Genomic DNA, 20,819 nt, shown 5'->3' with positions numbered 1-20,819 from the left:
AGACAAGGTCACAGTGTCGTTCCTTGAGGGTGGAATTCCTAAATGAAGTTTACAAGTGACTCATCTTTAATCACTGAGATGCATAATTAGGTTTTCCTTTGGACGAGGAAGGAACCAGAAAATAAGGGTAAAATCCATTCAAAACATTTCCTTTAGGAGTGCATTAATTTCCTCTCCGGGAGCCCTGACACAAAGATGATATACATTATAAACATTCTGATTATGTTGAAGGCTGTGGCAAACCCCAGCCATCTATCCTTCAGAATAAATATAAACCCTAATGTCTCACAACATGACATTTCTTAAGTGCACCAGGTTCGCAGGCACAATTCTTGGTAAATAGCACTTGGTGTACAAATGATATTGACATTATTCCTTGAATGGGTTTATTATGGAATATTGGTATCAGGTGGCCTGCGGTGCGTAAATTAATATACCGTGGTGGCATTCGCTGGTGTTAGCTACTACACAGCATTAGCAAAATTACATTTATGTGAGTCATTTACTGCATTAGAAACTTAATACTGATTCTGAAAAGATTACAGACAAGGAAGTGACTGGATAAGTCCTAATATCCAAATACACAAATGGAAGTGCGGATGTACTTATCAAACCTAGATATAAGAAGCGGAAAATGTAGCACTGATAACTGATCACTGTATCGCCTACCATGTCTTCATATATATATAGTAATTACATAATTGCAATTTAAACACTCCCTTTAAAATCCCCCAAATGATGTAATGACAGAATAAACAACTAAAAAGGCTGCAACAGTATTCTTTCTACGGTGGCTGATTGAGGCCATGAACAAATAATAGCAATGCAATGCCATTCAGGAGAGCGGTTTGAAAATTCTGCACAAAATAATGATGTCAGGATTGAATTGAAGGTTAACTCTAAACCCATTCCCCACATTTATTATGCATTTAATTAGAATGCTGATATGAAATCCTTCATTTCGGATTCCAGGCTATTTTCCCATTCACCGAGTCCTAATGATTGCAGGAAAAGCATAGTAAATGCATCTGTACAGGGTCTGATACGATGATTTCTAGCAAATGTTTTATACATGAAAAGATGCAGCTGAGGTCAGAATTGGTATTTCGCAGGTGTTCGGATGCGATTATTTTGTCACATTGTATTTGATGTAGTTTTTGTTTGTTTGCTTGTTTATTATTATTCCTTAATCCAACAATTACCACCTCCTTTGTATTCCCTTAAAGGACTGCTTAAAAAAAAAAAAAATCTAAAACTCATGCTATTCCCCCCCCACATATGTGGAAAGAAAAATAAATACAAAAAAACTACATCATGAGGAGTGTGAGAGATATGGGCACGCTGTGTTATAACATCATGATATTCATAAGATTGTGCTCTCATACTGAAATAGTAAGAAACAGAGAAGTCTACTGGGCTTCCACTATAAACAGAAGCAAGAGAAAGAGGAACATTTCAAGCATTTTTTACAACTGAAAACAATACGCCTCTAGCAAACACAGTATAATTAATAATGTAAATAATGATCAAATAGTCTTGAGTGTATTCATTTTATTTTTTAACAAACTGAGGCCTGGGGTACGCCATTCATCCCGGTTTATCATTGGCCTGATTTTCTGAGGAAGTAAATATTTGATTCATTTCTAAGGTGGAAACCTACATTTTTAATCCACTGTGTAATGTTTTAACAGTTATTGCCAAGAGAGGAATGAAACAACATGACACGCATAATGTATTCTTAACATGTGATATTAATCACATACTCCTAATAGCTTTAAAGTACTCGGGTAGATATTGGATTTAAAATAAATCTACTACCTCCTATGAAAATATGATCCTATGCAATTCATACATTCTATTTTTATATACATCCTAGTCGATTTGCTGTGTTTTAAACTTGTGACTCAAGAGATGGAAAGAAAAAGTGTTAATCATTGGAAACACACAGAGAGCTTACCCAATGTATAAAATACAAAAAAAAAAAAAAAAACTAACCAGCATTTTGTCAGTATCTTTATTAAAACAATTAAAATACACCCATTATAAAGTGTTTTTGCAGGTTTCTATTCAAAGTGCACTGTACTATAATGGTCTCTGTTGCAATATGTTACACAAATTATGTTCCTAATCCTTTTCTGAACTACATTTTCTTGTCAATATGTACCAGACATTTAAAGATTAACTCCAGTCTAATTTCATTTGAGCTGCTGCATCATATTGCACTTACCGAAAATAAGAACACAAATCAGTTTGTTTTTGTAGAACTACCCTGCCAACCATATATACTATGTACGATTAGCTTCTATTTTTTCAGCATGATTTTCTTTCTTCTTTCACATTGTTTATTGGGAAACAAACCCATTGTGTAACAATTTTAGTACAAAAAAACAAATCCCGTATTCTACAAACACTGTAATATATGACTTCAAAACCAGACTGACTTTTTTCATTTCTTCACCTGCATAATGCTCAAGCATATTATAAGATATATCATATGATGCAGAAACCCTATTTTCATTTTAAGCGATGATAATGTTTACTGATAAGGTTTCCATCCATCCATCCATTTTCAAAACCACTTATCCTGGCAAGGGTTCGCTGGGAAGCTGGAGCCGATCTGGGTAGGAATAGGGCGCAAGGCAGGAATACACCCAGGATGGGACACCAGTCTGATAAGGTTTCAATCCTTAATATTTTATCTTGTGTTAGGTGGAAGGTTACAGCCTGGGGTTGGGGGTTACACATGTCATCAACTTTAAAGCTCAGAAGAAGTGCACGAGATATTCAGGTGTAATCCATGTGGTATTCACACATTTAATATGCAGCCATGACTGAACTATATGATTCACAGTGAAGAGGGCTGACCAACACTTGCCAACATGATCACTAAATCTACATTGAAAGGTTTTGCAAACATACATTTTAGCTTTACCCTTTAGATTATTGTGGATAAGACTTTTGTTTATAAAGCAATCAACAACAGCTATTCCATCAACAACCTTACCATGTTATTGTCTTATCCTTGTGTCATTTTGGTAGCACAAAAGTTCACTGCAATTTAATGTATTAAAGGCAGTATCAAATAGCAATTCCATAGCAATGCAATGAAAGAGACTATGAATAGACTATGCAATTATCTTATCTTATCATAACATTAAGAGGTATTTAATGACACCAGACTATCATTAACATTCTGGCTACGGTATTATATTACAGTATATAGTATTACTTACAAACTGAGTGCAGGTTTTTAGCACAAAGCTTTATCTAGAACTATTCCTCATATCAGGATTCCCAAGTCCCCACACTCCAAAAAATACCAAACACTTCAGGCAACCAGTACTTGAAGGAAAATATGACTTGTCTTGCCTGTAGAAAAATAAAATCAAGATTCAGGCACCTATATAAAAAAAAGCCTGCATTGACATTTTTCTTCCCTTGAATGTAATTTACTTTGGATCAATTTATTTGGTGGAGATATTTGTTAGTTTCCTGGGAAATATGTTTCTAACCTGAATGTAATTTTTCAACAGCAACAACCTACACTTCTTTTCTGCTAGAGTTGAAGAGAATTCTTTAGCTTTCTCTCTTTGCCTTTAAATACATCACATTATTAATATTACACTTAATGTTTGTGTTCACGGGTGAATTTCAGTTACCAAATTGAAACAGGGAAGGCTAAAATACAACATTAGCATTACATTAGTAGTAGTCTTTACCATTTTAGTCAAAGGAGAACTAAACACATGCACATGGCAAGAAATGGAAATAAAATAAGCATTCCCATCAAAAATTAGTATCATTATGTTTTAATTCAATTAATTCATTATGTTAATCAAATAAGACTTGTTTATTGTGAACTCAGGCACTGTTCAAAGAACATCAGTTCACCCTCAGAAATGTACGGCAAGTCCATCTGGACAAAAATGTTAAGAAGCTGTATACAATAACACTGTTGTAATACAATCTAACTGATTTCAATTAGTCAAAAGCACATCTGGCACATCTTACACAACTGAGTGAGTTTTCAGTGAATTTCGACAATAATAAATACTATTACTGATGCTACTACAACTGCTACTAAGAGAAAAATAGTGCTGAATATTACAGCTCAACAACAACAGTGCTTGACATACAGCATAGTGCCAATACCAGCCCAACAATAACAGCACCTGTCCCATAAAGAGCATCCCAGTCACTGCACATTAACCCTGTTAAGACCCAACAACTTTATTTACTTATACATTTTTTATAGGAATTGCCAATTGTGCTAATGCATCTCGGCTCAGTGCCACGTCCCCTGCCACTACACTTGTGGGTGAGGTGAGGAAGTTCGACTGGGATCCTCCAATCCCAGCCGCCTTCGACAAACCCGTCATTTTACATACTGCAGGCTATACAGCCACACAGGAGGTCAGCGCCGATTAGAGGAGATCGATGAGCTGCGCTTTTACTGACTGAGCCACTCGGGAGGCCACTTTATTTACTTATTGAATAATAATAATATATTTCTGTTGAGTTTGTGTGATGTTTGACACAGTTTATTTTATTTAACAGCAGTTGCTTTTGACCTGCCTGTCGTACTGCATAGCAGAGGGGTATAGCTGGGAAACTCAGGTAGGATGGCAGTTGCAGTAAGCTCAATAAAAACGTTAAAAGTGTAGTATGTATGTGTTTGCATATATTACCCTTAGGCAATACATTTCTCTTCATCTGGAAAGGTACCTTTTCCTTTCAATGTTTCAATAGGACACTTCAGACGAAAGTATTGTTTTTTCTCTTAGCAGAGGGAAAGACTGAAATGCTAGCTGACCCTCAGATTGCTTAAACTGAAACAAACCTTAAGAGAAAAAAAAAAAAAAAAAAAAGAGTACAATCTTGATAACCAGCTCATGAAATATGTCCATTGCAACTTAATATACCAGTTTACTTTAATCATCAAACTAGAAGAGAAGGAATACAACCAAATGAACTGAAGAATGTGTCATACAAGTGATGTTGGATTCATTATACACAAGAGACTGAACAAAAACATCATAGAGTTTGACAACATTTCTGACAGAGCAGAAAGAATAGTTATCCAGATAACAGATATAACAGATAACGTAGTAAATCACCAGAAATTGGTCTCCTTAATTACTAAAATGAAAACTACAACCTGCGCACTAGACCCTATACCCACTAAACTACTAAAACAATCTCTGCCATTAATTAGTCACAGAATACACAATATTATTAATGCCTCTTTATTCCCAGGATCTGTTCCCGAATCATTTAAAATAGCTGTAATTAAACCACTTCTTAAGAAATCCAGTGCCGACCCAAACCAACATAAACACTATCGACCTATCTCAAACCTTCCCTTCCTTTCTAAGGTTCTAGAGAAAGTAGTTGCAAACCAATTGCAAGCTTTTTTAACCGATAATCATCTTTATGAAAAATTTCAATCAGGCTTCCGTTCCGGCCATAGTACAGAAACGGCCCTGTTAAAAGTATTGAATGACGTGTTTCAGTCCTCCAACTTAGGGCACGCCAGTGTTATTATTTTATTAGACTTAAGTGCGGCTTTTGACACAATCGACCACAAAATCTTGCTGCTGTAACAACTATACTGCCAGGAGGGGAGGCAACCATTAGGCCTAGGCCCTAAGCCGTGGACCCCCAGAGATTAATTTTCTCCTACATGCCATCCATAGGAGTTTTTTTTGTTTTTTTCTCCTCCGTGCCTAAATGGTTTATTTACTTAAATGTTCACTTACTTTATTCTAGATCATGTAAATTTTTTACAGGTCTATATTCTATTTTATTGTATTTATGTATTATTTTATTTTGCTGTACGTTTGTTGTATGTTTACCAGTCTGTAAAGCACTCTGTGGCTACCCTGTGAAGGGCGCTATACAAATAAAAATTGATTGATTCATTGAGATATAAACTTCAGATTGTGCAAGCTGATTCACCTACATCAAGCCATTGTAATGAGGAAATAGAAGATTTGTATGAAGAAATAGGACAACTACATGAAAAAGGAAGAGCACACTTTACAATCATCATGGGAGACTACAATGTCAAAACTGGAAAACAACAACATGATGAGACATCAGTAGGTAAATGTAGACTGTATGTATGGCTATGAACATGAAAAAAAAATATTACTGGAAAATATACTATTGTAGTCTACAGGGATCAGTACTAGGGCCTTTGCTTTTTCTAATCTATATTAATGATCTGGACTCTGGGATAGTTAGCAAACTTGTCAAATTTGCAGATGATACTAAAATAGGTGGCTCAGCAGATACAATCCCGGCAGCACAGGCTATTCAGAGGGACTTAGATAATATTCAGCTGTGGGCCGACACCTGGCAGATGAAATTCAATGTGGACAAGTGCAAGGTACGGTGGCCCTGAAGTGCAAAACACAAATGCAAAAAGAAAACCGCAATTGCAAAAAGAAACACAATTGTAAAAACAAAAACCAACATTTTTTTTTTTTAATTTCTTCATCCGCCAGCCACATTATTTCGAAGCCCACCGCTGTTATGGGCAGCTACACGCCCACACAGGACTGAAGCGCTGCCATTGGTCAGTGTCTCTGTTCTCTGCTCTGTCTGTGTGTGTGTGTGTGTGTGTGTATGTGTCTGTGTGTGTGTGTGTGTGTGTGCGTGTACATTTAATAAGTATGAGGACAGTGTTCACTGTAAACACTACAGGGAACACACACATAAGTGGTGCAATGAATGTGAGTTAAGCTCTCTGTTTATACAGTGTTCATTTCCGATATTAAAAGTGATTTGATCCCAGAGCTGGTATTTTTGCATTCTATATCTACAGGACCTACATTTGTCACAGTGCACCTCCACTTCTAATTATACTTCCCTGTAAAGAGTTTATAGTCAATAGAGTCATTATTTGTATTTTGTGTTTTTAATAAATGAAGCAAGAGTGACATTCAAAATAATCGTAATTCCAGGAGCAGTCTGATTTCCAGGTCTGCATCAATAAGCATACTTTAAATCGAGCGTTTCTCTCGTGCAGAGAGCACAGAGCAGAGAACAGCGAACAGAGACGAAGCAGCGCTTCAGTCCTGTGTAGGTGCCCATAACAGCAGTGGGGGATGAAGAGGCAGGACACATTTTCTATTGGTAGGACTCTAGATGACGCAATTGCGTAATAAAAAATATATTTTTGTTTTTGTGTTTCTCATTTTGTTTTTGTGTTCTTCCTTTTGCTTTTGTGTCCTGCTGCTTGTTTTTCAATTGCTTTTTTCTTTTGCATTTGTGTTTTTCTTTTTGCAATTGCGTGTTTCTTTTTGCAATTCTGTTTTGCACTTCAGGGCCACCATAGCAAGGTATAACATGCAGGTAACAAAAATGTCCACGATAATTACACTATGGGAGGAATAGATCTAGATGAAGTAACGCATGAGAAAGACCTAGGAGTCTATGTGGACTCCAAACTCCATCCAAACAATGTGGGGAAGCAATAAAAAAGGCAAACAGTGTTAGGGTATATTGTCAAAAGTGTAGAATTGAGAACAAGGGCAGTGATGTTCAGACTGTACAATGCACTAGTTAGAGCTCATCTGGATACTGTGTGCAGTTCTGGGCTCCACACTTCAAGAAAGATATCGCTGCTCTAGAGGCAGTTCAGAGGAGAGCAATAATAATGGGGCATTAAAATGGACACCAAACGAGCACAATGGGTCAAATGGCCTCCTCTCGTTTGTAAACTTTCTTATGTTCTCATGTTCTTATAGTAGACATATTAAAGGCAACTCTTGGAATTTTTCATGACTTTGCATTTTATGGTTATACATATAAAATGCAATTGAATATTAACAGTTTAATATAAAAAAATGTAATTGCTGCCAATTGTGGGATGTGTGTTGCAGCTTGCATAAATACAAACATTGTAAGCAATTCAATTCAAGCTCATTTAATTCGAGAAAGAACAGCCCAAGGAAATTTAAATCATGATGATTCATATCCTTAGACTGTGCTTGCACACTGAGATAAACACATTTAAGTATTTGCTTGAGATGTATTGCAGCTGCAACATCAACAATCCAACATAAAATTGTTTTAACTTTGATCTTTTTTGATATTTTGTAGTTGGTGCAAGACGGGGAAATAATACCTTGAAATTTGCCGCATTATATTCCCCTGGGCTTGGGTATGGTATAAGCAGACCCTTATAAAAATGCCATGTGCATTAGTAATTCTCATATGGACTGTGGCAAACAAAGGTCACCCTCTCTCCCAGGTGCTTGCACAGCTCAAAATCATTTTATAAAAACTGCAGCTGCAAGAGACTTGACGATGAGATCTATTATTTTAGGTGAAATTGTAGTGCTGACTTTAAAAGAAGCACAGTGAAATTGCCAAAGCAAGACAAATTTCAAGAAAATCAGGTGGCTATTGAAAGAGGCTCTCATCTTTTTTCAACACAGATAGCAGTAAGAAACACAATTAGCAGTAGCTCCATCCCTTTGAGTTTGGTAATTATCTGTTTAATCATCAGGTGCAGACGCCACTATGATTCACATTCTGTAAATGAGGACAAGTGATCAATTAAGAAGAACAAATCAGGGGCATGTATTGACTCTTTAAAATGTTCCAAATAGACAACAGAACTAAGTAAAAAATAAATAAATAAATAAATAAATAAATAAATAATAATAATAATAATAATAATAATAATAATAATAATAATAATAATAATAATAATAATAATTAACCATGAGTTACTTTTGTGTAAATTAAACATCTAATACTACAAGCTTGAAAATAATTATTATGATCCAAGATACATCCAAAAATATACTGTTTCAGGGTGAAAATAAACTTGGCTGCCAAAAGCTAAAGTTTATTTAATCACAGGCAGCCTGCAAGAACGAGACAGTTCCTGATATGAATATTAGGACAAAAATTCGGTTTTCAATTTGGGTGTAAATTATGCTGTGGTAGAAAGTCACTGTTGCAACCAAAGCTGCTGCATAACAATCTTTGCAAAGGAAACATGTTATAAGAATCAGTTTGTGTAACTTCCTTATGAAAACAATCCTATTCAATCCATCCTTCATCTTCTGAATCTTCAGCCTTTTCACTGTTCTCAGTTTTCAGGATTTATTAATCAGGATGTATATATCTGCTTATGGTATCAATTCTAAGCAAAGCAAAACAAATTCAGAATATCTGTGTTTGTATATCAGCATGACTCTTCATTCATTAAATAGCCTCAAGCAGCTAAAAATATGTTTCTAGGTGACCACACTGCTCCTAGAAATACATTTGGTAAGAATTAAAACTTAGACACATCCTGCAAATAAAGGTCAGTTTCCACTATTTCTGATAGAATAGAAGGGTAGCTGTGATGCTTAGATAAGAGACAAACAAGACATCTATTTGAATACCATTGGACAAATAAGAGAACTCAAGGATCTGTCTCTTTAATGTATTAAATGTATATTACAAATGTGAAATGCCTTCATTATCGCTTATCACAATTTATATAATGTTTTATACTACCAATTCAAACCAGTAGTAAACCCCAGGGTGTGATATATGATGGGTAAGGCAAAAAAAAACAAAATAATAAAATAGCAAAATAAAAATAATACAACAAAAATCAACAGTATATATAGTTTAATGGGAATTGTGCCACGGTAAAGTACAATAAGTACACCATTTAAAAAGACAGTCATACCTTCTCTAACAGACTAGCTTATTCATATCAGAAGTTGCATTATGCTGATGTTATCCTCACAAAGCAGAAATTGTAAGAGGAAATTGTAACGTCAGTCACTGTTTCAGTAAGTGACCTGCAGAAACCCAGTTTTTTAAATTTGAGTACATAAAGATAAAGCCTTTTTTTCAGACTCTTTTTAGGCTGAATATGTATAATTGACAAAAAAGGTGTACAATGTTAAATTAAACATTTGACTCTAAGCAAACAAAAGAGATACCTAGTAGGTCTATGTAATAACTGCCAATTTCAATATAAACTAATGAATGAAAAAACTATTCTAAGCACCAAACAACTATGTCCCTCTGTAGAGATACATTATAAAAAATAAAAAAAAAACATCTATTCACACTGACTACAGAGAAGGTTTTCCAAATAATATAACTTGACCTTTGCCGAGACAAGATGAATTGACATATTGTGAATGATTGGGGTATTCAACTTATGGAAGCATGACGCATCGTACAGATCCCAAGGACATTCGTCACCCCCTGGATATAAGGCAATGATTTCAGCTTTGATAGTGTTAACTATGGGTGTCAATCATTCCGCAGACTTCTGTGCTCGAGTGCAGCGGCGGTGATGTGCATTTTCAGAAAAAAAAAAAAAATTAAACTGGCAAATAAAAATGCAAGGAAGGTGACACCAGTTTGATAAGTGAATTGAAAAAAGATGGCATTGATGATAGCAAGCCTGAGGAAAATGTCTATGTTCACATCTGGGTTTTATGCCAAAAGCTGTTTAATTTTCATTTAAGGAGCAACACAGGGCTCACAGTAGCTGACAGCTTCATGTGTCATACTGAAAGCAGACAGAGCTCTCAGAACTGACTGACTCAGCCATACTCTCTCACAATCACCTTCAAGCAGCTGCCTTCACGCAAAAAATACATTCCAAATCAAAATCATTCCTAAGGACGACTTCCAAAGTCTTACTACTATATACAAGTTTGCACATTCTCCCTGTGGCTGTGTGGGTTTTCAACAGGTGCTCTGGTTTCCTCCCAAATCCAAAAGATATGCTGCTTAGGTTGATTGGTTACTCTACATTATAACGATCTCCTATGGGGAGGCCTCATCCTGCTGTGGATTGATGAAGGCTGATGGAATGATGGATAGATGGATGGAGATATATACAGTGAGGGAAAAAAGTATTTGATCCCCTGCTGATTTTGTACGTTTGCCACTGACAAAGAAATGATCAGTCTATAATTTTAATGGTAGGTGTATTTTAACAGTGAGAGACAGAATAACAACAAAAAAAATCCAGAAAAACGCATTTCAAAAAAGTTATAAGTTGATTTGCATGTTAATGAGGGAAATAAGTATTTGATCCCCTATCAATCAGCAAGATTTCTGGCTCCCAGGTGTCTTTTATACAGGTAACGAGCTGAGATTAGAGGCACTCTCTTAAAGGGAGTGCTCCTAATCTCAGCTCGTTACCTGTATAAAAGACACCTGTCCACAGAAGCAATCAATCAATCAGATTCCAAACTCTCCACCATGGCCAAGACCAAAGAGCTGTCCAAGGATGTCAGGGACAAGATTGTAGACCTACACAAGGCTGGAATGGGCTACAAGACCATCGCCAAGCAGCTTGGTGAGAAGGTGACAACAGCTGGTGCGATTATTCGCAAATGGAAGAAACGCAAAATAACTGTCAGTCTCCCTCGGTCTGGGGCTCCATGCAAGATCTCACCTCGTGGAGTTTCAATGATCATGAGAACGGTGAGGAATCAGCCCAGAACTACACGGGAGGATCTTGTTAATGATCTCAAGGCAGCTAGGACCATAGTCACCAAGAAAACAATTGGTAACACACTATGCCGTGAAGGACTGAAATCCTGCAGCGCCCGCAAGGTCCCCCTGCTCAAGAAAGCACATGTACAGGCCCGTCTGAAGTTTGCCAATGAACATCTGAATGATTCAGAGGAGAACTGGGTGAAAGTGTTGTGGTCAGATGAGACCAAAATCAAGCTCTTTGGCATCAACTCAACTCGCCGTGTTTGGAGGAGGAGGAATGACCCCAAGAACACCATCCCCACCGTCAAACATGGAGGTGGAAACATTATGCTTTGGGGGTGTTTTTCTGCTAAGGGGACAGGACAACTGCACCGCATCAAAGGGACGATGGACGGGGCCATGTACCGTCAAATCTTGGGTGAGAACCTCCTTCCCTCAGCCAGGGCATTGAAAATGGGTCGTGGATGGGTATTCCAGCATGACAATGACCCAAAACACACAGCCAAGGCAACAAAGGAGTGGCTCAAGAAGAAGCACATTAAGGTCCTGGAGTGGCCTAGCCAGTCTCCAGACCTTAATCCCATAGAAAATCTGTGGAGGGAACTGAAGGTTCGAGTTGCCAAACGTCAGCCTCGAAACCTTAATGACTTGGAGAGGATCTGCAAAGAGGAGTGGGACAGAATCCCTCCTGAGATGTGTGCAAACCTGGTGGCCAACTACAAGAAACGTCTGACCTCTGTGATTGCCAACGAGGGTTTTGCCACCAAGTACTAAGTCAAAGGGGTCAAATACTTATTTCCCTCATTAACATGCAAATCCATTTATAACTTTTTTGAAATGCGTTTTTCTAGATGTTTTTGTTGTTATTCTGTCTCTCACTGTTAAAATACACCTACCATTAAAATTATAGACTGATCATTTCTTTGTCAGTGGGCAAACGTACAAAATCAGCAGGGGATCAAATACTTTTTTCCCTCACTGTATTTTGCTAAGGAATTATATGCTTCACATTCATAGGATTGTGTGTCAAATGAATAACCGTGTGAGACTGCTTCAGTGAGTGAGACTTCATATAGTCCTAAAAACACACTTCAGTCCTCTCCTGAGCACACCAGCTACTGAACACTGCTACATGACAGTGACAGGACAAGAAAAACCCAGAAGAATCATGTGTTGTTTGTGATGTGTCGCCTAATGTTCACTGTGGGTGTGGAGTAGCTGACATCGCAATACTCACTTTACTGGAGCCCTAGGTACAATTTTAACCCAAATTGCTCAAAGTAAAAGGCTTCAAAATTAGTATATTGCTCAGACTATGCCCATTGATTGTTACTATGACTCCCCAGTCTAAAAATGTATGACAGGAAAAAAATGTATCTACTAAATTGTGACTGCAATAAATACTGATATAAACAACATTAGCTTCTGACTGCTAGTTGTGTGGCTTTCTAATAATACAAAATGCACAAGAGCACAAAGTACATTTCCTTATCCCCAGTGTCCATTTGTTTCTGTACTGAAATTATTAGAATGTGAATGTTATATGCTATCAATCCTTGACCTGTTGTCCCCCACATTACCAATCAGGTTTCCCTACTATGACTAATTATCATTTTGGAACACCAACATCAGTTATTTGTTCAGTAATATCAGTCTGATCTTAAAACAGAAATACAAGTAGATTTACATCATATATAATGCACTTTGAGATTCATCATGAATAGGTGTCATGAAGCACGTAAATGTATGTGCCTCCATTTGCAAAACTGACCACACACAATTTAGCAACTTCTCCTTTTTTTTCCACTGAACTTTGCCAGAGGCCATTTGCATTCCACAGCAGAAAGACAAAAACTTGACTCTTGGTAATATGAGCTCTTGCTCTTTATCTTCATCATCATTAAAGTTATATTACAGAGGCTGCGCTGCACCATGACCAAAAATAATTATCAAAGAGTTATGAATGCAGAGAAGCTGCAATAAAGGAGGAGGTTGTTGAAGCCCCCTGTTTCATTACACTCAGAGGGGGTTATTATTCACCTGTGGCCTTGGGAACAGCAGCAGATGATACTCAACAAAGGGTTTATTTCTTTCCTGTAAATTGTTTAGGGAAACATAACAGTCCCCATGCCATAGCACTTGCAGTGGTGCAGGGTTATCATATAAAAACGAATAATTAATGGATGTTAATTATGTTTTAAAAGCTAACCCCCACCACGCAAAAACAATGAAAACATAAAACTGTGGGTTATGAAGTACGTGTCAAGGTAAGATTTTATTTTTACCTCCCGACTCCTGAAAGGTTTCCAGTAATTCAGAGGGTGTCAGCATCTGACATGCTGCCTCAAAGACTCGACCCACTACTCACTATTGCTAAGCACACAAGACACATACATAAGTTTCACATTTAATGTTTGTATCCAGATCTGCATTAACATGGTCGGTTTCTCTTCATAAATCAGAACTGTACAGAAACTGATTTTCTGAAATCTACAGTCAAAAAGTAAGGAGAAAGGAGTTTATATATTGTTCACGTAAACTCTACATTATATGCATTGCAATATAAACAGTTGTGGCTATGGGGAGACTTACACATTTCTGTTCTTGAATCAATCATTTTCTGTTGGGAGAGGAGACCTTGAGAAAGTGTTGTCTGTGCATGCCTCCTCAAACATATATTTCAGTAAGTTCAATTTTTTTTACCGTTACTATATAAAATGGAAAATCGTGGAGAGCTGAGCTATGGTCCATTTGTTGCACTGCAGCAGTGAAGAACACAGCTGAGCACAATAGTATGATAACGTAGCTACTACAGCTCACGTGGTTATTTCACTTTTTGCGATAGCACTCTGTCAAACACTTTATATTAATGTTTTGGCAACATATACTATGGCAACCTTCAAATGAGTTGAAACTTCAAATGTAGATGAAAAAAACGAAAAACTCTATACCTATAATCAACTTACAATCTGCAGATTAAAGTACTGGTCTGATGCAATACATTACAAAGCAAGATGCAGCATGGGTATTAGGTGCACAGTTACAATACAACATGTATGAGTATACACCACACCAAAATTATTAAAAAGGAGCTCCTGATCGATTCTTCAGTAGTAGGTGGTGCAAATTTTAATAAGAGATTGATAGAGAGACCTACAATTGAATGTATAATGTAAACACCACCTCCCCCCCCACCCCCACCCCAATTCTTAAAATTAGGGTATTGCATTATGTCGCTGTAAATTGTGATTGTATTCTTATATGCATTTAATTGTGTCCAGGTTACTTGTAAAGTATGCTATATAATAGTTCTAGTTTTATTTACATTTTTGCCACCCTTTGGGTATCTGCAGAATACGTTGATTTGCATTGCAAACCATTATTGCCACTGTAAAAACTGTGATGGAATTGAAACTGGAAAAAATAATTCATTCCAAGTTTCTTGCAGGGAATAAATGACCAAAAACTATATATGGGTATTAAGGTATGGCAAGTTACGTCAGAACTAACTGATTCCAATAGTGACATCTAATTAAAGTAAAAAAAAAAAAAAAAAAAGTCCACAAAACTGGCAGGAGGTACATTAACCAGATCTATACCCATTAGTAGTAACAACATTAAAAAAAATATATTGGCCTCAGGCCGGGAGTGATGCGTTAGCTGCCTGGCTGTGTACGTCTCTTGAATTTCCACAAATCTTTATTATAACCTTTATCTTCAGAGACTGAGAAGGGTCAAAGATTGTATCATATTACATGGTCACTCTTTTTAAAGTAATTACTATAAAATATAGTCCCATGTTTTCTTACATAATGGTTTCCTTCTTGCCACCTTAACACACAGGCCAGATTTGTGAATTTCAGTTTATTTTATTTTTTCAATATACATTGTTATGAGATGAGCAGTTCAATCTGGACAGTCTATAACAAGGAGTTCAGATGGGAAGAAAACGGTAAGAGACAAACGCTACAGTCTAGGCAAGAGTATTGCAGGATTCAGGGAAAAGCCATGGGTGCTAAAGAGAGTAAAACTAAAGAACAAAATATTGTAAGAACTGTGATTTAAAGCCTATGATTGTTTTGTTATTGTTTAATTAATATTAACGTATTGATAAGGATTTAACTGTTGATTTTTGTTTTATTATTTATTTATTTCAAAGTCTCATCAGCCCGGTCACTGAAAACTGCTTCTATATCGTAACAATTGTTCCTATTGCTAAAACACAAACACTTTACTTCTAACACTGAAGCCCTCCAAACCAACCACTTGTGTCTATAATGCAGACGTCTGTGTACAAATCAAGTTCGGTGTTCATTTTCATGCCACTAGGAGGTCAGGAATAGATTGTCAAGATAGGAGTTTATGAATAAATCCCTGTGCCTTCCAGCTATTCCACAACTCGCATAAAAAGAAAAAAAATAAGCTATTTCGTCAGTTGAATTATCTCTGTCAGTTTGCATAGCATAAAGCTCTTTATTTTCTCCTTATTGGTACTTAATATTAATTCCAGCATGTTTGAACTAATTTACTTAAGTCTTCCATCAGGAGGATATCACACTGGGAGTCTGTGTTTGATGAGATACAACACGTCTGTTGCTTCTCGTTGTCACTGCTAATATCACCTTTCATATTTCTCCAGCACAGAGCCGTTGGGTATAAGCTGCCAGATTTCATGTACAGCATGCACTCAGAAATATTGAAGAGGTTTCTAAACCGGGCTGACAGACAGCATGAGCAAATAGACAAACAAAGATATTCATCTGAAAGCAAACCGTTAATAATTCATCCGCTCCCATTATTCACTAAGACATCTTCCACAGCTTGTGAACTACAGTGAGTAAGTCTGTGAATTTCCTGTCACCCTGTTTCAGTCTGTATCCTTTATCTCGCACAGCCTCTCTCTTAGTTAAGAGGGGGTCACACAAGCTGGTGAAAGGTGACTAACACAGAGCAATGATGGTATACAGCAGCTTTTTTATTTTTTATTTTGAATCGCCTGTTGAGTAGAGTTCTGTCAAGGTCAGCAATGACGCAAGCAGCATGCCAGCAGATCTCTCTCTTGTGCGGCTGTTGATTAACCCTAGTCTCCATAAATCACCTCCCTCCACACTGCGCATTTCAAAGCTCCACTCTCATGTTACTCTGAACTGTGAATTATTTTTAGGCAATTAGTTGTGCAATTACGGACATTCGTGCAGAACCAGCAGAAGACTGCACAACATGTTTTTATGTGGAAGGCCTTTGTGGCTACAGGAGCATTAGGTTCACTTTTGTTTGGCGTCACCAATTTTAGCATCGAGCAAAGCCAGTGTAACAAATAAGGTGTGATTCCCATTAGTTTAAAAAGAACACATACTTTCCAGGCTGAAAACCTGTTAGAATGACTATGATTCCTCATTTGCCACATGTTACCAAAAATAACAATAACAACATATACTTAGAGGTTTTAAAAACATGTGTACTCAATAATTCATTACATTTTAGGAACAGGTGCATTTCCATGCTTTTGAAAGTTTATTTGACAGAGCCTTTTTTATAATTTCATTAAAATGACTGCTACATATCCATAACACTTAGCACTGACCACAAAAAGTGTTCATTAGGGATAGGGCTAAACATTTTTAACATTTTTAACAGAGATAATTGTTTACCTACCTGCCTTGTTTCTTAATTAGACTCCCATAAAAATGGATACTTCCAAGTCATAGTACAGCACATGTTCTACATTTCTACAACGTATCTAACCTTCGCAGCACAAAATGCTTCAATGTCTTTTGCTCAAACTAGCTACGGGGCAAACTGAACTTTACTACAATCATTTTTATGTGAGTCTTATTATGAAAGGTAATCGACTACAAAGTTGTAAAAGGCAGTTAGGTAAACCCAATTCTCTCCATGACAAAATTGTTGCTCTAATTATGGATTTATCAAAGACTGCTCTTTTTCTTTTGTTTATTTTCTTTCAGATATTTCTGCAATTGTGCTATGGTAATGTTCCCTTTTACATGGCAAAATATAGTACATTCACAACATCATGTACACTTAATTGTATAAACTGTACAGTACAAAATTGTATTCATTTTTACCATTAAAAGTGCTGGTTTACCATCATGCTGCACAGCAGTTAAGTAGAAAGAGAAACTACAAAAACATCACGTAATGGGATTTAGGTGGATTCCTACAGGTGATGACACCCTCAGGATACATGCCACTGTGCTTTGCCAATTCCTCTTACCTCTGGGATGTTTTCTTGTATTTTCTCCTGTCGAAGAAGAAAGACAAGTCACAATGAGAATAGTATTGACTTTTTAATTGTATTTATCTATTTATTAATCTCAGACATACTCCTTAGAAAGTTTGCATTAAAATTTTAGCTTTTTTCTGGCTGCCGTTCTGTTAAATATTGTATTATGTTTGTCTTGCAAAACAATAAAACCAGTAATTGCATACATGCAGAATCTAAGACGATTTTAGTCACTTTTAGAAATTCCCACCTTTCTAAGAACCAAACTAAAAAGGTTTTCTGTAGATTTTTTGTGGAAATAATAAACTGAGTTAGCCTATTTTCTACATTTTAAGGCTGTCACTACCTGCCTTTAAAGCTGCAATTAGCATTGTTAATCCATCTCTGTTATTAAATCACAAGGTCTGATGATGACGCATGCATTTATTTATAATCATTTTCCATCAAAAGGACACACTTAAAACTGCAATCAGGTGATCAGAGTAGTGCACCTGTCAGAGTAATTAACTGTCAGTGTGTTGTCGCCTAATTCTTTGAGTGAAAGTAAAGTCTTTGTGCAGAGATATGGATTAACAACCAAATTATAGATCTAAAGGAAGGTAATAATATGGCCCTGTATTCAAGTCAGATTTTTCAGATTTCTTTTTATATATTATATTTTCAGAAACCTTTCAGAAGGCTTTCATAACTATTCCAAATACGTTCCCGTTTTTCTTTTAAACATGTTGTTGAATTGAGAACCAAAAAAGTAGTGTTTATAATGTTTTTGTGTGTGTGTGATTAATACACAAATAGGTACTAATACATGGACAGATTCAAAGAACTGCTAAATTGCAATTTAATGCTGAAAGTGCCAGAATGGAGCACATCTCCAAAATTAAATGTGTGGGCGTATAAATTAAATAGGAGGAAGATAATACAAATGACCTGAACATTGCAGGGATGGATGAAACAAATGAAGGTCAAAAGCAATTATCTCAACCAGACATCTAACCGTCCTCTATCAAGATGTAGAGCCCAACATTTCTAAGCAGGTTTAGGAAACATGGGACTTCCAGACAGTAATGGCTTTCATTTGTGTGATCAGGGAATTAATCTGTGCTTTTATTTTGATGCAGCCTCCATATCAGTCATCAATGAAGAAGCATTATTCTATAACTGAAAAGTGACTTTCAAACCACAGTATAGAGACTGTACATCATCTTATTAATATGACTACTCTCCCTGCGTATTAAGTTGAACAATGAACTATCTATCTGATTTGACCACCGGACACAGGTCTGTTTTTTTAATAATGTGAAGCATCAACTATGACAGCATTTTTGAAAAGCGTCAGCTAGAGTGACTTTCTACGGCCACAGCAGCCTCTCTTAATCACCATTAACTTAATCAGCGCCACTATGAAGCTTTCATTAAGCACAGTTAATTTATGCTATTGCTTCAGCTTGTATTTTGATTCCTCATAATGCTTCCATTTCTATAAGCTGCTGTTGGCAAGCTCTAACATCTGTATAATCACTGGGCTCTGACTGGCTGAGCTTTCATTGAGCTGAAAGCTTGAATTCACATTTTCCATATGCATTACACATCTCGGTTTCTCCTGGCGGCCATGCTGACCAGCTGATCAGCATGCAGGTCATTCCCGAGCCATAAGGTCATCCACAGTATTTACAAAAGTTCCCTTTGAACCCTGTGGTTTCTCCCTTCAATCCCTAGTTTTTAAAATGCGACTTAACTCCCCATATATAAATGATAAACTGTTTTTCAATGTGTGAAAACTGAAAATTGTAAGAGTGTAGCATTAAATGCCTACTAAATGGTATCTCCTCACGTTGAGTTACATTGATGGTTCTATACAAATCTTCATTAAATAAATATTGGCACACCACAGAAGAAAGACTGCCCCTGTTAGCCAAGGTAAGGTCAGTTGTAAATGAAGTACAAATCCATTTTTTTCAGTCTTAATGACTTCAGCTGTTTCAAAAAGCAAGCCTGAAAGCACAGTGTCTTGGCATCCTACACATGGTCTTAGCTCCCCCCCAAAATGAAACTGATAAACCTGTTTACATACCTGATTTTCTAAATGGATATAGATCGATTATGTTTCCCTGACAATGGTATCACTTATCATAATTTTGTTTGTGTTCTTCTAGATGAGAGGAACAGCTTGTTGTCATTTTTTAAAGTCCTGTCAAAATGAAATTAGCAGAATATTTGGTTTAGTCTAGCACTACAAAACATATAATAGATTGGATATACACCTAGATAGATAGATACCTAGGAAAGTTAGGCATTTTCTGAAATATTTTTTCATACTTCTTTGGACAACTGATGAATCCGATGCTGATGGAAAAACTATGGTTTCTTTTGGGGGTGTGGTGGGAAGGAGAGAAGATACAGTTCCTTGGCACATATGCCAAGAAGGCATGGAGAAGTCATGGGATCTTTGCTTCATCTATTGGGTATTGCTTCTCTTGAACTGGACAATAACCGGTGACATTCAACAGAAAAATTGATCTTGGAGGACTTAGTCTGATTACCAACATCTTAGTGGTCAAATTATAAGGATCTTTTTTTCCAAACAACATAAAGAGGATTAGTCTGACCTGCATCTTTTCTCAGGATCTGTATCTTGTGCATATAAACAACTTTCTAAATTACTCAGGGTTTTCAAGTTTGTCCTGTGTGAATACACTTTTAATTCATAAACATAAACAGGGAGGGAAAGGAAGGGAGAATGATCGTACTATTTCTGTTTCTGGTCTTGTTCAGTGTACACGTACTGGAAAACTATATCTATTGGTTAACCTGTTACAATGAATACATTGGCTTTTTCATAATGATTCAATTAACTGCTTCAATGTTGAATGTTGACTCAGAATGTAAAGTCTAAATATGACCGTATTGGGTTGTATACATCTGACTTGTCCCTTGAGAGTACATTTTTCCCCTGAATCCATGTATTCATAATCAAAGTATTTATATGGTTATTCCCTTATATGGATATAGTGAAAAATATTAATAACAATAATAATAAAGCAGCTGGAAATGGTCTTCCCCCCAATTTCCACCCTATTGCTGCAATGAATGC

At 36.6% G+C, this 20,819-nt stretch overlaps 1 protein-coding gene across 5 annotated transcripts in view; it reads right to left on the bottom strand.

Moving 5' to 3' along the window:
• LOC136768296 (dual specificity calcium/calmodulin-dependent 3',5'-cyclic nucleotide phosphodiesterase 1C) overlaps positions 1–20,819 on the bottom strand; it is a 151,076-nt gene that overhangs the window by 83,058 nt on the left and 47,199 nt on the right. For 4 of the 5 annotated variants that reach the window (XM_066722433.1, XM_066722441.1, XM_066722446.1 and 1 more), the window contains exon 2: positions 17,720–17,746. The exons of the other annotated variant lie outside the window; for it this stretch is intronic. In XM_066722433.1, the coding sequence (XP_066578530.1) occupies positions 17,720–17,746 (27 nt within the window). The remainder of the gene's footprint in view (positions 1–17,719; positions 17,747–20,819) is intronic. 5 annotated transcript variants of the gene reach the window in all.

Source organism: Amia ocellicauda, chromosome 2 (assembly GCF_036373705.1).
Source record: "Amia ocellicauda isolate fAmiCal2 chromosome 2, fAmiCal2.hap1, whole genome shotgun sequence".
In the NCBI taxonomy this organism is placed as follows: domain Eukaryota; kingdom Metazoa; phylum Chordata; class Actinopteri; order Amiiformes; family Amiidae; genus Amia; species Amia ocellicauda.
The sequence above is the reverse complement of the archived record's forward strand: the minus strand, read 5'-3'. Positions and strand labels throughout refer to the sequence as shown.